A 23,605-nucleotide genomic window follows, 5' to 3' on the forward strand; every position below is an offset into this window, starting at 1 on the left:
AAAACGCAGGGTGACGGGGATCCCAGCCTGACCCTCCATCTGCCCCTCCAGGCTCAAGGACGAGTTGTGGATGATTCCCCCTGCCCCACCCGCCTCCTCTCCACTCCCCTGCGACCAGGCAAGGGCCATGTACTGGCGACATCTTTCCCCAGGGCAGTCAAGAGCCTTAAAGGCAGTGTGGACGAGCCCAAACCCATCAGTTTTGGCCCCTTAATGGTTCTATTCAAACAACTCTGTAGGCAAGGAGACAGAAATCCAGGTAAAATTAAACCTGTGCATTCACCCGCATCCCCAGCCCGGCACTCCCTCCTCCGATGCCACCTTAAAGTCTGTGTCTGGGTGGCTGTGGGGAAGGGCCCATCCCTGAGGCAGGAGCCCGCTGATGACTTCACCTTGCGAAGCCTGTCCTTCCCTCCCGCCGAGTGGATGGCCTCCATCAGGGCGCTGTGCAGGGATGTGTCTTTCGGGGCTGGCCTCTGGACCACGGGTCTGAATTTCTTCTTTGGCCCAAAGATACTGGCTGGCAGGGTACCATCGGCTTCAGGTACATCTGTGCTTGACAAACCCGGCTTTTCCTCCCATTCAGGGGGCTCCTGTCCAGCGTGGCTACTTGTATCAGACACTCTCGGAGAGTGGAGAGGCTCTTTGTGGACGGAGACCCACCTGGAGCCATTCACCAGGGCACTGCCTGGAGTCGGATCACCTCCCGAGCGAGCGGGTGGGGGGCTCGTGCCGGCCGGCTGGCACTTGGGATCAGATGACGAGCTGGTCCTGTGTTTCCCTGGGCTTTGCTTTCCACTGAGACCACAGCTCTGTCCCACGGAAGCCTGACCCCTCTGGGCAGCTGTGATGAGTGGTCCATGGGAAGTTCTGTGGATGCCAGTGGGACCGTTTTGAGTAGACAGCTTCCCATAAGGGCTGCTGATTTGCCCTCCGGGATGCGCTCCTGCTGCCGATCTGTCCCCACTGTGACGCGCGCCTGTCTCTGGGTACAGGCTGGGGGTGGTACCATCCTTCACCATGGGAGGTCGTCCAGGTGGGTCTGGCTCTTCACATGTCTTCTGGGCATTCCCAGGCTTCCTCCCCACGTCAGTGTGGGCTTTCGGGGTCCCTATCCGCTTGGCAATGGCAGAGGCCACGTACTGGCTGGATGTTCTTCTCTGAGGCTTGAGAAACGGGACTTCTGCGGTGTTAGCTGCTGGAACTTTCAGGGGACAAGCAGCTGCTGGGAGCGGCCAGCTTCTGCCCTCCTCCAGAGGTCTCCCATCTTCTGGGTTGGGGGACCGGGGCCGGGGCAATGTCGCTTTGGGGTCTGGGGAAGTGGGCTCCGCTCTGAGTCTGCTTTCTTGAGGTTGCGGATTCGTGGGCGTGGTGGGGGTAGAGGTCCTCTTGGCCCCCTCTGCGGGCCGGCCAGAGTGTTTTTCTATAGAGTCGGACCTCCAGAACTCTTTGACTTTTCCGATGGGCGGGGCTTCTGCTTCCAGAGCGGGTGGCGTCGGGACTATGGTCCTGCCGGCGTTCGTGTGGGGACTCACCAGGTTCCCCAGCTCGTCGATCTCGATGGCACCCGTGGAGAGGGATGCCCCCCGGTCATAACATTTCATCTCTGACTTTGGAGGGACGATTTTATACGTTGTGAGGCCATATTTAAGCCCGTAACTCCCCCCTGGGTGTTGGTCTCGAAACCACGGCGGTAGTGTCCAGACGTCACTTTTATCATCTCCTTCCTTCTCCTTCCCTGGCTGCGCGCTCACCCTCCTGGTGGCCAGGGTCCTCCCGCCATGAGCAGAGCCGGCCACCTTGCGTTCCTCCTTCGCATTCAGGTCGTGCGTGTGAAGCGCTGAAGCAGAAGTTGCCTTGGGCGCCATTTTACTGGGAGTCACATCCTTCCAGGTGCTGGTCGAGGCCGCTATGACTTCTCTCCCAGGGTCCTGGGAAGGAGCCGGTGAGCCAGGCCCCGCCGCCCGCCTCTGCCCGTGCTGCTGGCTGTGCTCGGCCTGGCACGGTGGCAGCTGGGCCTTCTTGCTGGCTGTGCTCCCAGCATCGAAAGAGCCAGCGTTGTTGTTTCTGTTGGTAAATGCCACCGAGTCCACGGGATCATCGAGAACCTCCCCTATGAATGTCACCGGGATTGCCTCGGTATCGCCGTCGGGGATGATGGTGCCTTGCGGGCAGCGACCGGACATGCTGTGTATGCAGTTGGTGAGGAAGCTCGAGTCGGTTTCATAGCTTTCTTCGATCTCTGCAAAGAAGCACAACACAGGTCACGGGTGGGCACCACTCGGACAACTCCTGTGCCCCTTATTCAGTGAAATTGCACCCCGACTTTGATTTCTCTGGGGTGCCTCTGGTGTAAGTTATTTAACGTGTCATCTTGGGTTGTCATCTACACATGCCTGGAAGCAGTCTCAGCTTGCATGACTCAACAGAGGACCTGTCTGCCGATCTGTGACGCCTTGAGGTATCATACGACATTTTGCCGGTATCTTCACTTACAGACTGATCTCTAAGTCCAAGCCCTCCATATACACCACCTCAGGGCAGGGTGGGAAGGTGGACTGGGGGGTTTTGACTTTCACCTTTTACTCTTGTTCACCAGGAGCACCACAAAGTCTATGGGACAACTTGATCTTGCTTTGCTTATTAAGAGGCAGATGACTGAGCCCCGAGCCCATCAGAATTAGCCCTAAAGGACGCAGTGAGCCCTGCGGGCAGAGCCAGAGGACACGCTAAGGCCGATGAAGGTTTCTCAGCCCTGTCAGCCCCATCTGAGGACGGAACACTGAAAAGCAAGTCAGACAAAACTCCGGGCCAGCTCTGGAGTCTGTCTCCTTCTTCTTGTTTTGTTTTCTTTGAGGGCACAGCCAATATCTACTTCCTAGTTGGTTTTCACTCTGTGCCTTCGTTTGAAAGATTTCCAGTTTTGACTGAGCTGATTTGCATCTGCTTCGGCCTTACACTATTATTTCTCCGATATATGCACAGAATCGCAGTGCTGTGGGATGCCCCGCTCTAAGAGGGGTCCCTGTCAACACGCTGTGTTCTGCGTTTCCCTTTGAAAGTCAGCCCCCATATTAGCAAGTAACAGGGTTGGAGGTTTAATAAACAGCCCTGTTTGCCTGTGTGGCACCCAGTGTTTCCCTAACTCATTTGAGGACTGGAGAACTTTTTTTCTGTTCATGTGTATGGAAGACTTTTTAATGTGCAAAATCAGTATTACTCAGAGGAGGTTTTAAGCAGCTGCTCAGACGTTTCCTCGGGACTGTTCAGCAGCCCAGATGCAAGGTCCCCTCCAGGGAGCTGTGCTCACCTATGTGCTCAGCCCCCAGTCCGGGCCTTCCTCACACGGAGCTGCGTTCCCTCTGCAGACATCTTCCCCGTGTGATGCGATAAAGTTCAGCCAGAGAAGATAACCCTCAGAGCGCCGGCCACACAGGGCAAAGGTCCAAGCAGGAGCCCGCGCTGCTTACCTTCCAGCTCTTCGTCCAGTTCTGCAAGGGTTTTCTGGAACTGGCCGGTCATGAATAGGTCTTCATCCTCATGTGAGGCTGGAGCAACTCTTCCACTTCTAGGGAAGACCAAGCAGAAAGGGAGAGCATTCGTTTATCTCATTATTTACGTAATTCACTCTTTTCTGGAAATATCCGAAGAAGGTACAACTCATAGTCAACTTCTTGCAGTTCCAAAGGCATTGGACCACTGCTGCCCTTGGACCTACTGGGCCGCAGATGGGGTGTGTGTGTGTGTGTGTGTGTGTGTGTGTGTGTGGTGCACAGTGAACACCACGACTACAGCAAACCTCAGGGCAGCAGTGACACTGGTGACAGCCTCCCCAGCCCATCCCCCTCCCCAGGCCCCTCAGGGTTTTAACTGGATGGGGGAAATGCCCACAGCGGGGGGCCACACAGTGCCCTCCAGTGCCTCATGCAGCCTTCCCACGCGGGGACCTACTTGGGGCTTTTCTGCCCAGATCATCCTATGATAAACCTCACATGCAGATATAAAGCAGGCGAGGTCCTTATCGCTGCTTCACAGAGAGGCAACCGCGTGAGCTCAGGATGGCGCAGCCCAAGCTCACAGGGGTTCCAGAACCGGGGAGGGCTGGCCACGTATGTATCCAGAGGTGCCGCGTGGTGCTGCCACCCGGGCATCCAGGGAGATGTCCCCCCATCCCCCCAAGGAGAACTGGACGTTCCTTATCTGTGTCCCTGGACAGCGGCATCCACAAGACAACGGCTGCCAAAGCAATTTGAAAGCAGCCTTTGCAAAGGCTCTTGTCTCCGTTTTCTTGCTGTGCCAAGAACAGAGACACATATGGGGTGATTGTCACTCTTCAGTGAAAGCTGAAGGTCTTTCCCGCTGACCGTTAAAATCGAGGACCGATTTCCATCATTACTAATCAGGCCGAGATAATGATGCTTGAAATATGCTTTGTACCATCCTCACTTACGTAGCAAAGTTTGTGTTCTGATAAATGAGCCTTTCTTACTTGGTGATCGTGTCCCTTTGGAGCCAGGAAGTGGCTTCCAGACCCGTCTCAGCTAATGTCCTCTGACACGGCAAACAAAGAGCGTTGGCCGAGATCTGTGTGGCTGTGGACCAACTAACAACGACCCCGGGAGGCTCAAGGCTGCGTTTCCTGTTGCTTTTGCCCCAAGACTTAATTGAATGCATTTACTAAACTTGTGTTTTTCTCTTTCACGGAATGTGGTGGTTTAAATAAATCTCATTTAAATATTCAATAAAGTGTACGGCAGAGAAAAAAATGGAAAGGGCTCTATAAAACAGTGTTTGAAATGGAAAACAGAGCACTTTTCAAATGCTGCCTCCTACTTTAAGTTGTTTAAAGTCCAGCCAAACAAAATTATGTCTATACTTTTCCTTCAAAGTATTTGCCTTTCCTTCAAAGTATGCAAAATCACACTGTTCCATGGGAACAGAATGATATTAATAAGAATTAAAAACTATAGCACAGGGAACTATACTCAGTATTTTGTAACAACCAATAAGGGAAAAGAATCTGAAAAAGAATATATATATATGTGTATGCATATATGTACATATTCACTTAGTTGTATACCTGAAATTAATACAACATGGTAAATCAACTATACTTCAATAAAAACTAAACTAAACTAAAATAATGCACCCTTTGAAGAAAAAGAATTAAAAAGTAATTTAGAAGTTCCACTGATGATATTATTTCATAAAGCGTACACTGGAGAAAGAAGACCACCCCAGACTGACCACAACTCCATGATCTGAGACTCTCAACTTGTTGCTCCTGGTGTTACCTGGAAAGCAATGGGAATGTGTACATCAAGAAGCAAAAGCATAGCTTTGACTCTGCAGGAACTTTGGTTCATTAGCCTCACTTTTGAGAATTTGCCTTAAGAAAACAATGTTATGGAAGGCAAAACATAAACACCAGCATGTTCATCATATTCATGGCGAGGTCTCTACAGCTTCCGGCAGCAGGGAGTGCCCCCCGTCAGTGCATCCTATGATGACCATGCCATGGAGGTGGAAACAGATCGCTGCTTAAGCTGGCATGTCACGTGAAGAAATCAAGATATGCAACTCCACACAGGATGGTCATGATGATCGAAAAGTAACCTGTGTCTGTGGACAAGGGTGAGGCAGAAACCTAGGCACCATCGCCGACCAGTGTGATTTGTTGAAATGGATGGATTACGGCAAATATTTCATACTTTTTTTTTTGAAGTATGCTCATTTTGGTACAAAGCAGCTTGATTGATAAGGCAATGTTTGAAATGGGCAACGTCTAAAATGATCCTTTGGTCCTCTAATGAGTACTAATTCTTTTATGAAAAGCCATTTACACGTGTGTGATACCATGTCCAATACACGTGGCATGTTGTGTTTATAATTTTATTTTGTTCCTGAGTACCCAGCAATCCCTGAGATGATCCTAAACCAGTGTGTGACAATCCTTACTCCTTAAGGAGGCACTGCAGCAAGGCCTGAGCCAGCCCTTCCCCACGCTCCTCCCACCCATGCTCCGGCCTGAGCTGCCTGGTCTAACCATCAGCGGCCAAGCTCAGGGCTTCAGACCTGTTCTCCGCCTGCCCGTCTCACCTCCCGTCAGGCCCCCTGTGAAGTCCGGGGTCCCTACACCGCGTCCTCTGCCTTCCACCTGCCTTCCACCTGGCCTGCCTGCCCGCCCCTTTCCTCCGTCTGCCTCTTGTACATGTCCCAGGTTTGTCCCAGATGCTCAGCTCCACACTCCGCTGACACATCCCACCCACCTCTCACCTGACTTTGCTCTTGACGCCCCAGGGTGGACCTGGTTCACCGGGGCCTTGCCTGTCCAGGAGGAGAGAGTGGACACATGACAGAAGCCACCGGCCTTGGGAGCGCTGTGGAGGGAGGAGCCCAGGTCCTCGGCCGGTGCTCTTCCCAAGGCTGCCGAGCACCTTCGGGGCGGGGCAAGGCCAGGCCTGTGGACCACTTGGCTTCTGCAGCCGGTGCCTCTCCTGATGCGGGATAGGACCCGCCACGCTCTGGATTCTGGGTGAATGGTTCATCTGGCAAAAGCCCAAACCAGTGTGATGTATGTATTATGCTTTGCAATGTACAGCTTCAGGAGGGGGAGACTTAGCAGAATTTGCTTTTCCTTCCTCACCCACCCCATCCACTTCTCCTCAAAGGGCCGCTGATGGATTACAGCTATTCCTCTCTCCCTGTAACAGCCAGCTGGGAGCCCTTGGTCCCTGGGCTTGGAGGGCAGCTTCTGTGGGCTCAGCAGGAGGGCCCTCCTGCGTGCCCCTGAAGAATCACAGTTGGCCAGAAGCATTAGCACCTCTTTTTAGCTGAAAGTCAGCTGTGCAGATGTTCCTTTCCCAGGCATCATTCCTTACGCCCAACACACACCCCACTCTAAGATAGACAGTTTCTTATGGACAGTTTGTTTTGGCTTAAGACCAAGGAAATGAAGGGCAAACAAGCAGCACAGGCATTCCGATACCAGCTGCACGTGTTGGAGAAACCTCACCGGGAGCCTTGCCTCCCACGGTGGGTCACTCTGCCAAGGCCACAGCCACGGACGAGCCACCGCTGCCTAACGTCTGAGGCTCAGCCGGCCTCAAGCGGGAGTCTTCCCGGAAGTGGAGCAGCCTCAGGGGCGGGGTCTGGCGATGGCCCCACCCACTCCCATGGGAGACTAACGGCAGTCACGAGGAATCAGTACCTGGGCAAACAGGTGCTTTTTCAGTTTTTAAAAAATTTTATATGAGAAAGAAGAAAGCACGGGCTGATTCTGCCCCATTCCGGCACATCAAGTCATTTTTGTTTTTGATGTGGCTAGGAAAGTTTCTTTAGGTAATTGACCCAGTCGCAGAAAACAAGCGAAGTCTGAGAGGAAAAAGATGTCCTTTTCAGGTTCAACGGCTGACAACAACCAAACCAACCCATGCGATTTCAAAACAGTTACTTGATAAACTAAAGGTAAGAAGCCTGGGAAAAGAGATGGCTGATGACAGTAATATGTGCTTAACTTCCCCATTCCATGTACAAATGGTCCTGTATTTATAAAGCTTCAGAGTTCTAGAACAACGGGGTCCAACAGAAATGTCATGTGAGCTACACATGTAATTTAAAATCTTTTTGTAGTCACATTAAAAAGGTAAAAAGTAAGCAAGATTATTTTTTCATTAAATAATGTTAATTTTCCTTAACTTAAATTAGTACACTCTAACTCAACATTTAACCCAAATTATTATCATCATTTCCATATAATTAATATTAAAAAGTTCATTTTTTCATATGTTTGGTGCAATTGCACTCTCACAGCACATCTCAACTTGGGCTACCCATCCGGCGGGCTCAGGAGCCAAAGTTAGCTGGTGGCTACTGTACCTACAGCATAGTTCTCCAAGATCTTAATGTTTGTAAATACTCCTCTGTTAGTGCAGTTACAAAGTTTCAGTGTTCTGAAAGGTATTAAATGTTTCTAAATGCTCACGTGGGCACAAAGTTCCTATAGTTACAAAATTGCAGGGTTCTAGAAGGCATAAACTATTTCTAAATGTTTCTGTGGTCACAAAGTTCTCATAGTTACAAAGTTTCAGGATCTAGAATATATAAAATGTTTCTAAATGATGCTAGAGTCACAAAGTTCCTTCCTATAACTACAAAGCTGCAGAGGTCTAGAAGGTATAAAACACCTCTAAACGCTCCTAGGTCACAGAGCTCCTCTAGTTACAAAGTTCCAGGGCTGAAAAGCCAGGACAGGAGCCCAGCTCCTCCACCCATGACCTGCGCGTTCTCAGTTCCATAAGCATCTTGAAATCCTCAGCCCTGCAGATAAGAGAGGCACAGCTTCTCGCTTCCACAGCCCTCACGTCCACCACTCACGGACAGGTGGGGGAGGAGAAGGAGCTTACGGATTGCCAGGCAGAAGGTGGGCAGGCAGCGGACAATACAGGGAGACGCCCTTCCCCTGGAGAAGCTACAGTTTCTGTCTTTTGAGGCTCTATGCATGATTTCAGTGTGGTTCTACTGTTAAAAAAAAACAGAGCCTGCAACCCACTTACCCAATCTGTCTCATTGACTCCTTACAGAATTTCTGCGGAACTAGTGTCCCCCAAAGGGATCCCAGGACTGAGAGCTTCACAGTACTGATCGCACATAGTATGATACACAGATGGATAAGTTGCCTGATTACAGCAAGATTGCCTTCAGGATTCGAGAGTTTAGAAATAGTGCTAGCCTCTCCCCCATCTATCTATCGGTACACAAATGTGTACTTTTCAAACATATGCATATGTTCTTTTCAAACAAAGATGTTATAAATAGTTTAATGAGGCAGATGGTCAGAGGTAGACACAGGTTATAAGGATTTCCAACAAATCAAGTTTCTATCCTTCCTCAGGCAGTTTTAAATAAACAACATCAACAACAACAATAATAACACCAGCCGCCAATTTCTGAAGGCTGGCAATATGTTAGGCAGTGTTCTAGGGGATGGTACTGCAGATCTCGATTGTACTGACAAGAAAGTAGAAGTGAGAGGTCAATCCCCCAAACTACAGTGAGGTATCACCTCACACTAGTCAGAATGGACATCATCAAAAATTCTACAAATAACAAGTGCTGGAGAGGGTGTGGAGAAAAGGGAACCTTCCTGCTCTGTTAGTGACAATGTAAATTGGTGCAGCCATTGTGGAAAACAGTATGGAGGTTCCTTAAAAAAACTAAAAATAGAATTACCATATAATCCTGCAATCCCACTCCTGGGCATGTATCTGGAGAAAAACATAATTTGAAAAGATACATGCACCCCTATGTTCATAGCAGCACTATTCGCAATAGCTAAGACTTGGAAGCAACCTAAATGTCTGTTGACAGATGAATGGATAAAGAAGATGTGGTACATATATACCATGCAATATTACTCAGCCACAAAAAGAAAATGAAATAATGCCATTTGTAGCAACATGGATGGACCTAGAGATTATCATGCTAAGTGAAGTTAGCCAAAGATCTCATGATATCACTTATAAGTGGAATCTAAGAAAAAAAATGATATAAATGAACTTATATGCAAAACAGAAATAGAACCAAAGATATAGAAAACAAACTTGTGGTTACCAAGATGGTAAAGGGGGGAGGGATAAATTAGGAGTTTCAGATTAACAGATACACGCTACTATATTTAAAACAGATAACCAACAAGGACCTACTATATAGAACACAGAACTACACTCAATATTTTAATAATATTTTAATAGTAACCTATAAGGGAAAAGACTATGAAAAAGAATATATATATATATATATATATATATATATATATATATATATATACACACACACACATATATATGGACTTCCCCTGTGGTGCAGCAGTTAAGCATCCCCCTACCAATGCAGGGGACATGGGTTCAATCCTTGGTCCAGAAAGATCCCACATGCTGTGGAGCAGCTAAGCCTGAGTGCCACAACTACTGAGCCTATGCTCTAGAGCCCACGAGCCACAACTACTGAGCCCATGTGCCACAGCTACTGAAGCCCGCATGTCTAGGGCCCATGCTCTGCAACAAGAGAAGCCACGACAAAGAGAAGCACGTGCACTGAAACGAAGAGTAGCCCCTGCTCACCGCAACTAGAGAAAGCCCACGTGCAGGAACAAAGACCCAACGCAGCCAAAAATAAAATAAATAAATTAAAAAAAAGAATATATATATATATATATATATATGTATCACTTTGTTGGGCACCTGAAACTAACACAACATTGTAAATCAACTATACTTCAATTTAAAAAAAAGAAGTGAGAGGTCAAGTCATTGGCCCAGGGCACCATCACCAGTAATAGGCAGGGCAGATATGAGGCCAGGCAGTCTTCACATCGTGTTGCTCTTTAAGTATTAGGAGAGTTGGCCTGGGTCATACACGAAGGAAAGATGCAGCTGGAAGGAGATCTTTCATGGGTGACACAACTCCCACCCAGGGCAGGACTGTGTGGAAGCCACTCCTAGGTGTCCTCACCATGAGGGGCAATCCCCACATGGGCCGAATTCTTCCTGAAGGAGATTATTTACTGGCTGTGCTAAATTTAGAGGAAGACTCTTGGAATTGGATGTCCCACTTACAGGGTCAAGTTTGAATTGAGGGCATAGATTTATTTTGCAATGAAAACTATAATTGGATCGAATCGAATGACTTGATGGAAAACATACCATTTTCAGATCACAGCACACAAAGCACACGCTAATCGTTCCCAAGCCTTCACCCTTGCTCCCTTTAGAAGACTGGTATTTATCCTTGAGACTTTTCAATTCAAAATCTTGGCTGTCAGGGCATTCGATGGAGCCCAGCCAGCGCTGCCCTTGAGGAAGCTGGAGCCGTGGCAGCGAGGAGCAGAGCCTCCAAATTCAGTGCATGAGCAGGAGACGTGCACTTTGCCACTAGACCGAATAGTTTAAGAAAAACGCTTTCAGCTGAAGCCAACCCCACAGACGCTCTTTGGACAGGCTGCAGGAGCTCTGGTGCAAAGAGTCCTTGCCTCCAATTTGTCAAAGGGGGACCCCAGGCAATTCCAGCCAAAGAAGTCTGGACGAATTTGCTATCTGCAGAATAGCAGACGGCAGAGAGAGGAGAAACAGCCCAGCAAACTAGAACTTTACAGACCTTACAAACTGGGGCCTTTGCAGGTCACAAAGGTTCTTCCACTCTTCCCTCCAATACTGAATGCATCTCCGAGTATCAGAGGGGTGGCGATAGTACGGGGCACCCTGGCAAAGTTGAAAACCACAAACACTCCTTATTTCCCCTGGGAACTGGCGCCACAGTGGAGATTCTGCAAGCTGAGGGTGTCTGAGACTGTTGGGGACAGCTTCACCATCCGTCAGAACCCGTGTCCCATGTGCAGAGACCAAGCCATGCCCATCATGGCAAAGGGTAACTTATGCTCCGGAGCCTCTGGCGTCTGGCATTCCAAGGGTGGAGAGGCCTCACTGCCATAGCCAGGTCCTGGATCATCACAGGAAGAACACCCCTCCTGGGAACACAAATGCCACCTTAGGATGAGCTGCAGAATCCAGGTGTCAGCATCAATGCTGGGCAGAGCCGGGAGGTGGACTCAGGGCCCAGCAGTAGCACCAAGACCAGGGTACCAGCCCCTTCAAGCGGCCTCCCTTTCTAAATGTGGTCCAGGGGCATCCATCTCACGGCACAGGAAGGGAAGAGCTGGCAGGCTGACTGAGTACACATCTGCCCTTGTCACCAGGCCTGTCCTCTCCTGGGACAGCAGGGTATCAGAAACCACGTTCTTTGTTACTGTTTCTCTTACTCACTGAACTCGTGTGCGCCTGGGCAGTGTTCCGCTCCGGGGCCCTTTCCAGGTGGCCAAGGTCAAGACCACACCTCCATGAACAGTGGTGGGCTCTGCTCTCAGGACATTTCAGCTTGATTCTGGGCTACCAACCCCCAAGCACAGTTTATCATCTCATTGAACTTGACCCTGGGCCAGTCTGGACACCTGCAGTCATCTGCTCCATTGTGGATCACACAAATTTTGCAGACTTGCTCTCTGGGCCAGGACCGGTCGGCCCCTGAAGACTCTCCCCACCTTCCCCTTCCCCTTCAGGCTTTTTGCTGTCCCAACTCTCAATGCCCTATTCTCAGACAGGGCCTCAGAGCACATCACTGGAATGCACCATGTTCACCAGAAGCAGTGTATTCTCTCTCTCTCTAACCATGTATCTGAGGTGCGTATTTGTAAATGCCGGAAGTGTGACAGTGCAGAAGGGGGATGACCTAGGACAGCATCTCCCAAATGGTCCTCAGTGGAACACTCATTCTAAAGGATATTAAGAGGCAGGCAGAGGGGAAAATTTACACGTTGCTTTGCTGCAGAATTTGTAAGCGACTTTATACTCTCCTCTTCCAAGAGAAGAATGTGGAACTTCCCAAATATATTGTGAAGTGATATTTTTCAAGAGATACATCCCAGGAGATACCCGAGTAATTGTAGCGATTCCAAAGTTGGCAAATGAGTGCGCAGAGGAGGACGGACCAAGGCATCCAGCCGTCAGTGGAGCGCACATCTGGGACTGGCCTGCCCAGCATGTAGATGCGTTTTTTTTGGCCCTGAAAGTCTGAATTGGTTGCCAAGATTTAAAATTTGGGAGGCCTAAATCTCTCAAATGGGGAGGGGACTGGATTCTGGATGGCAGGTGGGTCACAGCCCTTGATGAACCACCCATCCTCCCGGCTACAACATAAGGGCCGTCTCCACGTGGGGACCTTGTCCATCTTTTCGTCTTTCCAGCTCCTGTCCCATCCTAGACCCAGTGCCCACCGCAGTGCATCAGTACCGTTTGTATCCAAGGAGGGACGTGAAATCAGCTTTCGGGGGACAATCTCTGCGTCTGCTACCTGCTTTCTAGTTCCCATCTTCATTTCTTGCATCTGAATGTTTTTCAAATTCTAACTTTAAGACTATTCCTCCCATAAACAGAGTCTTTCCAAAACTGGAAATGTACCTGGTTGACAAACATATGGGGAAAGCTCAGCTACAATGGGAATCAGAGAAAAAAGAAATTAAAGCAATTAACACTTATAGCCTTTAAAAAAAAAACTGGGGAGACCTCACATAAAAATCTAGATTTCTGTCTTCTCTTCCAACGCTGGCCACACTGGGTCTGTAAATTCCTCAGGGCAACAACCGTAAGGAAGCTGTGGGGCTGCCCTCTTTAGAGAAAACTTGTGCTTTGCCCCATGCTCTGTGGCCTCTGAGTTTGTAACCCCTGCTTTCCACAGTAGGCACGGATTTTAAGTAATCCTGAAATTTATTGAAAGTTATGCATTTGGACATAAAGATGTGATACACCATGCTGAAGTCTCTGAGTATGTCTAATTGGTAATGGAGACAACTCTTGTTGAAAAAGAAAAACCTACAGATATTCCATGAAAAATCATGGGCAGAGAATTGATCCCATTTCTGAGGAAAATAATGGAACAGCACAGACAGGACTGAGGAGTTCAGCGATCATCTTCAACTTCCTTTGACTCTAAAGCCCAAAAAAGGCAAGTTGGTGTGCCATGAAAATTCACGGTGCTCTGGTCCCTAAACTAACTGTGTGACTTAGTCAATGGGTCCCACCCAATGGCTATTCAAGAGGCACTGAGCATGTGCACAGGTACCCAGTGGCTCCCACACCTGTGACAGGTAGGAGGCGTTATCTGCACAGATATAAGCAAAACTCGAGGCTCAGCAAAGTTAGGAGGACCCTCGAAGGCCAAGCAGCTAGTTAGTGGTGGTGGGATTCCACGTGGGTCGGTCAGGGCCCAGAGTCCCCGCCCTCCCCTCCACACTACTCTCAAATTCAGTGGCACCCCAGAGACGAGGGCAGAAAAACATGACCTGCTCCCTGTTTGGATAAAGCGTCAGGTTCCAAGACCCCGTGATTATCCTGGCTGTGCCTGCAGACAACAGTACCATACTTGAACAGAAATCAGCAAGATTTTACATCTGGTCAACACCAGCAAAATCCACTGGGACTTTTGTAGGAGCATCCCTGGGGCACCGAGGTAACATGTCTGATTAGTTTCAGATGTAGAGCTCAGGGTGTGCAATCCCAATGCAAACCAACTGAACAGACCTGAGGATTACTGTGAAGCTCCTTTCCTTTATGTGTAGGTGGACTCTGAAGGAAATGCCCTAGTTTTTCTCTGCAAACAGGCCAACCTCAGCTCAATGCACCCTGTTTGGGGCAGAGGCAAAATGGACCAACTGTCACCTTCTAATTTTCTGTCTAATAAAATATGAACTTGGTCTTGGAATTGTCCTTAAGATTGAAGAGCTGTACTTGAACATTACTAGAGGGTGTATACAACCACCTGGGGAAATGCTCGTGATAAACTGTTAGCTAAAAATAAACCAAAATAGAATAGTATTGACACTACAGTTACATTAACCAGACAGAGACTTGTGTGTTCATTTAGACAAAGCTGAAAAAAACATGAAAAATACAAAGGCATTCATTCATTTTGGTGATCAACTTATGCTTTTTTTAAAAAAAAAATCTACTTTATTTCTATTAACGTTTCTAAAACATTGCGTGACTGGTTCTTAAAATTATCTAAAAGGTAAGAAAAAGGAGATTATCATACTAAGTGAAGTAAGCCAGACAGAGAAAGACAAATATCACATGATATCACTTATATGTGGAATCTAAAAGAAGAAAAAAGATACAAATAAACTTATTTCCAAAACAGAAAGAGACTTACAGACATAGAAGACAAACTTATGTTTACCAAAGGGGAAAGGGAAGTGGGGGGAGGGATCAATTAGGAGGTTGGGATTAACATGTACAGACCACTGTGTATAAAATAGATAAACAACAAGGACTTACTGTATAGTACAGGGAACTCTACTCAATATTTTGTAATAACCTATAAGCGAAAAGAATCTGAAAAAGAATAGATATATGTATGAATGAATCACTGTGCTATACACCTGAAACTAACATGATATTGTAAATCAACTATACTTCAACAGTAACACAAAAAAGAAGGACGAGCTGCCAGGAATTAACCTGCCTTTCTAACTAAGAATGAAGAAAGGAATTACGACAGACTGGTTCTGGTGCAGAGACAGAGTAACCAGTCTATGGAATGAGTGCAAGCAACAGACTGACGTGTATACGGAAACTGGACAGAGGACCAACGTGGAACCAGGAACCAGTGGGAAAAATAGATCCCTTCTTGACACCACGCCCAAAAATAAACTCCAGGTAGACAAGAAGCCCAAATGTCAGAAAGCAACGCTAAAACTTTTACAAGAAATTCAGATACTCTTTAGTCCTTTGTGGTATGAGAAGGATCTCTCAAATATTCAAATATCATATACGTTCAGGAGAAAAAGGACAAATTCAACACTATTCAAATCAAAAAGCAATTTTCATACAACAAAATAAAACAGTTGAATTCAAGCCACCGTCTTAGAGATTCTTTGTGTGTAAATAACTGTCTAAAGAGAAATTAACGATTAAAAAAAAAGTAATGTCCCAATTTAAAAAAAAAAGAAGGCTATGAAAAGACAATTCATAGAAGAGGAAACTGAACTGGTCATACACACGTGACAAGATGCTCATCCTTACTGATCAGGGTATTGTATCTTAAAGCCACACGAAATGCCATTGGGCACCTGTATGACTACAACGCCCATTAATCCCCGTATCGGTGGATGTGGAGTGGCAGGCCACTACAGACGGGACGGCTGCAGGACGTGGACACCAGGTCACCATTTTGGAGAGCAATCTGCCAATATTCCAAAAAGTTGCAGGTGAGTTTTCTCTGAAGGTCTAATAATTTCTCTTCTCGAAAAGCTCTGTGTATAAGTGGAGACCTATGTATGACGTGCTTATTGATTCCAGTGGTGAAAAACCAGAGCAACCCAAGTGTCCATTCATTAAGAAATGGATACATAAGTGAACTAATAACACATACGTCATCAGGGATAAATCTTCAACACATGATATCGAATGGAAAACTACACTCAGAGTATGGTACCATCTATATAAAAGGTACAAACAAACAAGCCAATACTATGTATTATTTGTAAATACCTGCAGAGCTAGAAAGAGCATGAAGACAGAACTATGGAGAACAAGTCCCCAGCCAGGGTGCAGTGACCTCACAAGTATCGGTTGGGTCACCAGGACGAAAGACCTCCCTCCGTCCATGACTCACCTCAGATGCCAGTTCCCAGGGCCACTCCTCTCCCACGAGGGGCTCTTCTGGGGGCCCAGTTCTGGGGTCCCAGCCAGGTCCTGGTCACTGCAGTCTTCCTGGTCTGTGGCCCACTTGTCTTTGGACTTCGTGCTGTCGTGTTGGGAATCCAGGGACACGATGTCCGAGGGGGAACTCATCACTCCCGAGTCCTCTGTTGTGTCCTCTGAGGCAAAGCAGCTACCAACAGACACAGTCTCCTCGGCCTCCGACGGCAGTGGAGGGACCCCGTCCACAGCGCAGGGACCGCCAGGCCCCAGGGGCAGGCTCACTGGACGAGACACACAAGGGCAGGTCAGGCAACGCTCCAGTGACTTCCCCACTGCCTGACTCATCTGAAATCTGGAATTTGGGGTGTGAGGGAGGACCCCTCACACACACCACTTCCCTCTGGACACACTTTAACTTGGAAGGAGTTACGTGCATATGTGACTGAGAGCAACATTTTCCCTAAAAAAATCAGCCTATTTTGAATTAACCTTTGGAATTGTTACCCTGTACGTGACTACAAGCAAACAACATTAAAAAATTCAAACTAACGACATGGTGAATGCAATTGTCTCTAGTCTGACCCTTGGTTTAACAGAAGTTGTTTGAAAATGAGTTCTTTGGAGAAACTAGGGGTTTTCAAAATAGAAACAAACTTTGAAAAAACTCATCTTGTTCGGGAACTTCTAACTTCCCAGGAACATGTACAATTTGGCTTTAAATATTAATGACAGTCATTGCCAGCATCTGGCTTTCTCTTTATTTTTACATGTGAGAGTTCGATCTGGTTTAAATAAGAGATGCTCGTAGAAGAGAACCCGCAAGTAAAATGTAGAAGAGTGAGAACAAAAGTGTTCTTGGATGAGGTCACTGTGCCCTGAGCACTGACTGTGGTTCAGGGCAGCAGACGGCATAGGATGCACCGATTGTAACTTACTGCGGAGGCCCGAGTTCATTTCCTCAGGCTCTAATCGTGACGACGGGGCACTGCGGCCACGCGTCACATCTGTCCAGCTATTCCAAGGGACAGTAAGTGTTAGGAGAGTGTGGGCACCAGTGTCCCCCTTACTGGGCTTTGAGGTTGAAAACTCCATGCCTGGAGAAGAATGACCCTAATATTGAGGTGGTAGGACAGGAATATAGAACTCTGGACCAGCCTCAGACCAGAGGTGTTTTTTTAAATTGAATGTAGATATAGATTTTAAACCTCAAGGCATAGGATCTAAGCACTGCTTATGGCCATGCAGGAAATAAGGACTGTGTTGTGCTGTAGTTTCAGTGTGTTTTGTTTGAAAAGCGCTCCTCCAATAGGTAAATTGCTGGATGCCTGAAATGAATAAAGGCTACACACATGCCGAGTGCAAACTCCACAGACTCATGCCCTGATAGACAAGTGGCATCATAACACCGTCAATACACACTCAACACCGTTAACTGGACAGCAGACTAGAGACACAGAGTTAACAAAACCAAAAGAGCACCGAGGAGAAAATTCCCGGAGCTGCTGGTTTCTTGGAGATCCCAAACAGTAAAATAAAAGGACAAGATCAAAAAAACAGAAACAAAGGAACCAGACATTTCACAAAAGAGCTCACAAATAAAGATCAGAAACAAGGGAGGAATTGTTTAGAGAAGCAGAGGCACAAGGCAATGTGTCTGAATGCAGTGAATGCTTCTGAACAATGACCTCTTTCTTCTAGCTTTCTTCCTGGCTTTTGTTGCAAGACTCTTAATTAGAGGGCAAATCCGGAGAAGAAACACTGCCTATGGATTAATACCACCCAAGCCTTTTCTGCGTGGGTCTGCTGAGAAGCTGTCACACCTCGGATGTTGTGTGCTGGCTACTCTGTCCACACAGCCAGCGACTCTGCTGGAGATGTCACTCCTGGACGCTCCTGCCATCCAGAGAGGGCAGGAGGGAGGGAGGATGGAAGGATGCTCGGAGCACCGGGCAGGTCTACCAGCTAGTAAGAGAGATGAGCTCGTGCTAAGGCGCAAGCCTCCTGCGAACCACTTCCGAGAGTGCTGTCAAATCCAGCACGGATTTGAAGATGGGAATGGACATCCCCACGAGGCTCTGTACCTGGGTCAGTGTTAGTTTGTTTGTTTTCAGGCCGTTTCTGATTCTCTCCGCAGTCTGCGCTGTCAGCCTGAGACTCTTTTGCTTGGAATCAGACATCCCCATCTGCTCCCTTATTATCTTTTCTCTTTTCCACTGGTTCCTATTATTAACCTCATGAACTATAACATGTTTTGACAATTTCTGTTTGAGATGATGGAGCAGGAAACTGCTTTTTCTTTATTGATTCTAAACAGAAGCCTAAGACACAAAAGGAAAACTTGGAGCTGCTTGGCCTCATGTCCTGTCCTGCAGATCCTTCTGTGCAGCCCACTTTCTAGCCTCACTCAGCCCCTGAGGGTTTCCACCAAGCCAGTGGTCCAGGGACCCAGCCTGAATCCCAGAGCCCGGTCCAGTTTCTACTCAGAACTTTGAACAACCCTTTCCCGTTTCTGTAAAATAAGCATGACATCCCTTCTAGAATTCTATCCTTTGAAATTCCAAATCCAAAGAGAGGATGTAAACATTTTTGACAGTTGACTGGTGACTAATTAGGAATCTTAAAAGAAAAAAAGCATGGCCTTTTTTCCTCTCTGCTATTTTCCGTCACCCCTAAGAGTACGTCGCTCTTTTTGAGTTGATTAATGCGTTGGCAAGTTCGCTCTTCTCTTAAGGCGTGAACAACCTTTTTGAACTGAAGGGTTATTATTGCGGGATTTTTGCAAATGTGGAAAAACACAATTTGTCTTTAGCAGATGCCAAATATAAATTCACGATTACATTCTCTTCCAGATAAACAGCCACGAGTCCAGAATATTAACGCTTCCATTGTTCTCCACCTGAATTACATAATCCCATGGCTCAAACGCCATTACAGCTAAATGAGAGCAAAAATTCTCGAGCTCAGGCGTAAAGCAGAAAGAAGAAGAAAGTGCTAACTGAAGGCTACTAATTCCTCAGGTTGAACACAATCATTTCAGTTTGGCATTGAGTTTTTCTTTTACAAAGTCACCAAAGACAATTTCTAACACCAAATGTAAATATCTTCTGGGTATTTTGGTAATGGATTCATTTTTATTAGTTTATTAAATGCAAATGAAAGATCTTGTATGATATGATATTGTTTATTTGCTGGTCATTATGAAGGGAGATTTGTCAAGAGTCAGTTTCCCCAGGCTTATCCGCCCAGAGAAAATGTCTCATCGAAAGACTAACCTCAAAAAAAAAAAAAAAAAAAAAAAAAAAAGCCATGAGGGGTTTCCCTGGTGGCGCAGTGGTTGAGAGTCCGCCTGCCGATGCAGGGGACACGGGTTCGTGCCGCGGAGTGGCTGCGCCCGTGAGCCGTGGCCGCTGGGCCTGCGCGTCCGGAGCCTGTGCTCCGCAACGGGAGAGGCCACAACAGTGAGAGGCCCGCGTACCGCGCAAAAAAAAAAAAAAAAAAAAAAAAAAAAAGTTAAGAGAGCCTAGTAAGGTACTCTTGGCCTCAATCAATCTATATTTCTCCAAAGCCTGAACCATAACCCTAATCCTAGCATCCTAACGTGCCTGTTAGAGACACAGAGAAAATCCCAGTTTCACCCGTGTGAAGATAAGCCTACTCTCCGCTTGCCATTCTTTGAAAACATATATAGAAAACAGCTGCTGCTTCTATCCATCTGCACTGCCCCCTCCCTGTTTGTGCTACGTGAGTTCCTCCTTCCGGGAGCTAACCTAGTTCTCAACAGCTGGGCCAGTCTAACTGCCCCCTCACTACTCCTGGCCACAGGGCACGGATGTGAGATGTGGGTCATGGATGTGACCCAAACATGGTCAGTTGATACCGTGGTCCAAAGATGGGCACGTGTCCTAAGCTGGACCAATCAAGGCCTTTCTTGGGGTCTTCTGGCCAGAGATACTGGGCAGGTGGTCTCCTTGGGCTGAAATCCATGGAGTAGGAGGGGTCCTGGATAAATGACAGTCTTCTGGACCAGCGCGTGGAGAGGGCTTGTCCACAGACAGAGAAGAGCACAGACCTAAGACAGCGCTTGGGCATGGGGACCCCACCATGTCCGTAATAAGGATTCATCTCTTAAAATTCCCAGGTATGTGAGCAAAAAAAAAAAAAAATCTCACAAAACCCATTCTTTTGTAACTCGTTCAATACATGTTTCTTGGAATTAGATAGTCTTGTCTAACAAATGTCTAAATTGCCCTGATTTCGGCATGAAGTGCACACACACACAGAGTTTCATATTATGGTGTTTCCATGACAGGAACTTTTATTTTAAAAAATATATTAAAGGTGACAGCTGCATATCATGTTTCCCTTTCCTGGATTTATCTTCCATTATTCAGATTACACATTTGAGTAATTCTATTTTCGGAATAATCTGGTTTAGGATCCAGTTTACTCTCTAAGCCCTCTTGTGTCTTCACAAGGTTGTCTGCATTTAATCCTTCACTGTCAGTATGGCTAAAATGAAGTCAGATTCAGATCAAAATCCTTCTTCCTCAAGATTGAATTCTCAGCACCACTGTTGTCTGGCATCCCGCCTCACAGATGAGAACCCAAACGCTAGCATGATTCTTTCCAACTATAAATAACCTTATCTCTAGAAGCTAGTAAGATTTTCCTCTTTACCCATGGATATCAAAAAATTCACCAAAATGTGTCTAATTTTGTATGTCTCTGAGGATATGTATTAATTTCCAAGAACTTTTGGAAGTTCTTTTTTTCATGTGTTTTTCAATACCAGCTTGCTCTTGTTTTATGTATGTAATAATCTGTTAACATTTTCTGAAGCAATAACAACAAATATTTAAAGTTCTGCTCTATTGCCTAAATTAGCCCTACTTCCTTTGGAGTTAGTTCCTCTAATCAGTTTGTGGTCCTTCCTCCACACACTGAAAAAAAATTTTGTTTAGTGATTCTTGACTGTGCTAAATGATGGTGTCAGTAATGTCAGGAACTAGATTTCTTTTGTACACGTGACCATCACTGTTGCCTTAGGAGAGAGCAGAAAGCCTTACGGCAGATTGGGCTGAGCAGATTCCCACAGGGAATCTGCAGGGAGGAATGTTGCTTTCTGGGGAAGACTACGCCTGGATGCGGTGGCCAGTATCTCTCAGCGGCCACAATGCTGACTTTGGTTGACGGTTCTTAGACCCAGTTCCGCCACGTTGAAACTGACGTTTCATATTATTTTCATGTGCCTATTTTATTTAGCAAAGAGCTAAAAGAATTCCTCCTCCACGCTGATGTCACGGTTTTAAGAGTAGCCTAAGATATTAGACCACTGGCTAACAACGATCAGATATACAGTTCAACATCAATATTTGAAACCATATAATGGTAGTTGCGTTTTTGATATTCTGCAATGTCCAAATAACTCCTTATTTATCCAGTGTCCTCTGCAGTATGAAAATAATTATTCCTATTTTGCAAATTATAAAAGAAGTCCCAGCCAACAAATGATTTCATGTATCCCTGATAGTATGTGTTACAGAAACATACTTTGCCAGGCCCATAAACAGGACAAGTCTATTCAAAATCACACAAAAACACATCCTAAGCAAAAGTCAATTTGAGGTTCTTGCGCCAAGAAAATGTGAAATGAATCTTGCTGAGAATACCTACATTTACATTTTTCTACACCAAAAGATTGTCTTCCATGTCCTATGGAACAAATCTTGGTTCCATTTGTCCAGAGATTTCAATATATTCTAAAATATTTTTGAGAAAAAAAGCCAGCCCTCTCTTACATATGTATTTCTGGGGCCTCACTCTGGGGATCAGGATAGTTTCCGTTGTCAGGAACAAAGCTGATGCTTCAGTTCGCTTCATCAAAATAGAAACCCTGGCTCCAGGTTGTCTAGCATATTAAAGCATGGGAGCTGTGTTTAATCAACAGCTCAGAAAAGGTGACATTTAGGGACTTGCCAAGTTACTAAACTGAATGAGCTACGATTCAGGTCTGTCATGAAGTACAGGTGAGCCCCCTGCCTTCTGAGGCAGGCAATCCAGGAAAAATATCGTCTGTTTCTCTGCTAGATTCCCTCAAGTCCTATCCCTTTATCATTAGAACTCTAGAGAACAAAGTATGTGGCCCACTTTTGCTTAGTTTTCTGTAATGCACTGTTCAGCCATTGCTACTGACTTAAAATGACCAAATGAAGAACATTTTCGTATCTTATGTAGAACTGCTGTTGCAGATATTATCTATCATAGTACTCAGTGTCCTTTATAGAAGCATCCACTTTAATTTGTCCTAAAATTTAGATCTTCCTTCCCCCCCTTTTGGTGAAATGAATGCCTGCTATTTGGCTGCGTGTCTGCCCACCTCGCTTTTCTGCCTTGGTGCCCAGGAGGGTCAGAAACATAGTTAGTCTTTACTAGGACCTTTGCATGGGTTCTACCCCACACATCCTGCTCTTCCCATCACATATACCTCTAAGCTCTCTTGGTGTTTATTCTTAACCACTTTAGGAAATAAGGATTTTTAAAATAGCATTTATATATATATATATATACACACACACACACACGTACATAGGTATGTATATGTTATACACACATATAATTATATAATATAAAATAGACAATATCTTTTTATTATTTTGAGTTATTTAAAATAAGAAGTATTGGGGAGGTGGCCAAGATGCTGGACTACAAAGACCCTGAGTCCACCTCTCTCCACAGGCACACCAAGATTGCAATTACCTACAGAGCAAGCATTTGTGAGAACAACCTGCAGACTAGCAGAAAAAATTTTCCACAACTAAAGATACAAAGAAGGCACCACAATGAGATGGGCAGGAGGGGTGGAGATGTAGTAAAGTCAGAACCCACACCCCTGGGCTGGCGACTCACAAATGGGAAGAATATCACAGCTCAAAGGTGGTGGGGTCCGAGCCCCACACTGGGCTCCCCAGCCCAGGGGTCCTGCACCCACACAACCACCTGAATGTCTGGCTCGGTTAAGATGGCTTGCCCAGTGACCCCTCTCCCCAAGGAGTTTCTGATTCAGTGGTTCGGGCTCGGGGCTGAGAACAGCATTTCTCACATGTTCCCAGGTGGTGCTGAAGCCACCGGTAGAGGTCTACACTGGGGGAAGCCCTTCCCTGAACACCTCGCCAGGGCTGCCCGGCCAGCTGAGGGCAATCTGCAAGCCTGTGTATCACCCCACCCTCCTCAGACCAAAACCCCTTCATTGCTTTGCTCCAAAGACAGCGGCTTCTCCAACAAGGGCCCTGGAGTTACTGAACAGACCATTTTTCAAAACAGACATTCAGTCCCTGCATTCTGAGTGTCCTTCTCTT

The 23,605-nt window shown here is 46.6% G+C and overlaps 1 protein-coding gene across 8 annotated transcripts in view; it reads right to left on the minus strand.

The window, feature by feature from the left end:
* Positions 1–23,605, minus strand: part of COBL (cordon-bleu WH2 repeat protein) — a 260,810-nt gene that overhangs the window by 12,566 nt on the left and 224,639 nt on the right. For all 8 annotated transcript variants that reach the window (XM_079932337.1, XM_079932335.1, XM_079932339.1 and 5 more), the window contains 3 exons: positions 16,222–16,531; positions 3,471–3,568; positions 393–2,242 (listed from right to left, as the gene is read on the minus strand). In XM_079932337.1, the coding sequence (XP_079788463.1) occupies positions 393–2,242; positions 3,471–3,568; positions 16,222–16,531 (2,258 nt within the window). The remainder of the gene's footprint in view (positions 1–392; positions 2,243–3,470; positions 3,569–16,221; positions 16,532–23,605) is intronic.

This window comes from Stenella coeruleoalba (assembly GCF_951394435.1).
Source record: "Stenella coeruleoalba genome assembly, chromosome: 9".
Taxonomy (NCBI): domain Eukaryota; kingdom Metazoa; phylum Chordata; class Mammalia; order Artiodactyla; family Delphinidae; genus Stenella; species Stenella coeruleoalba.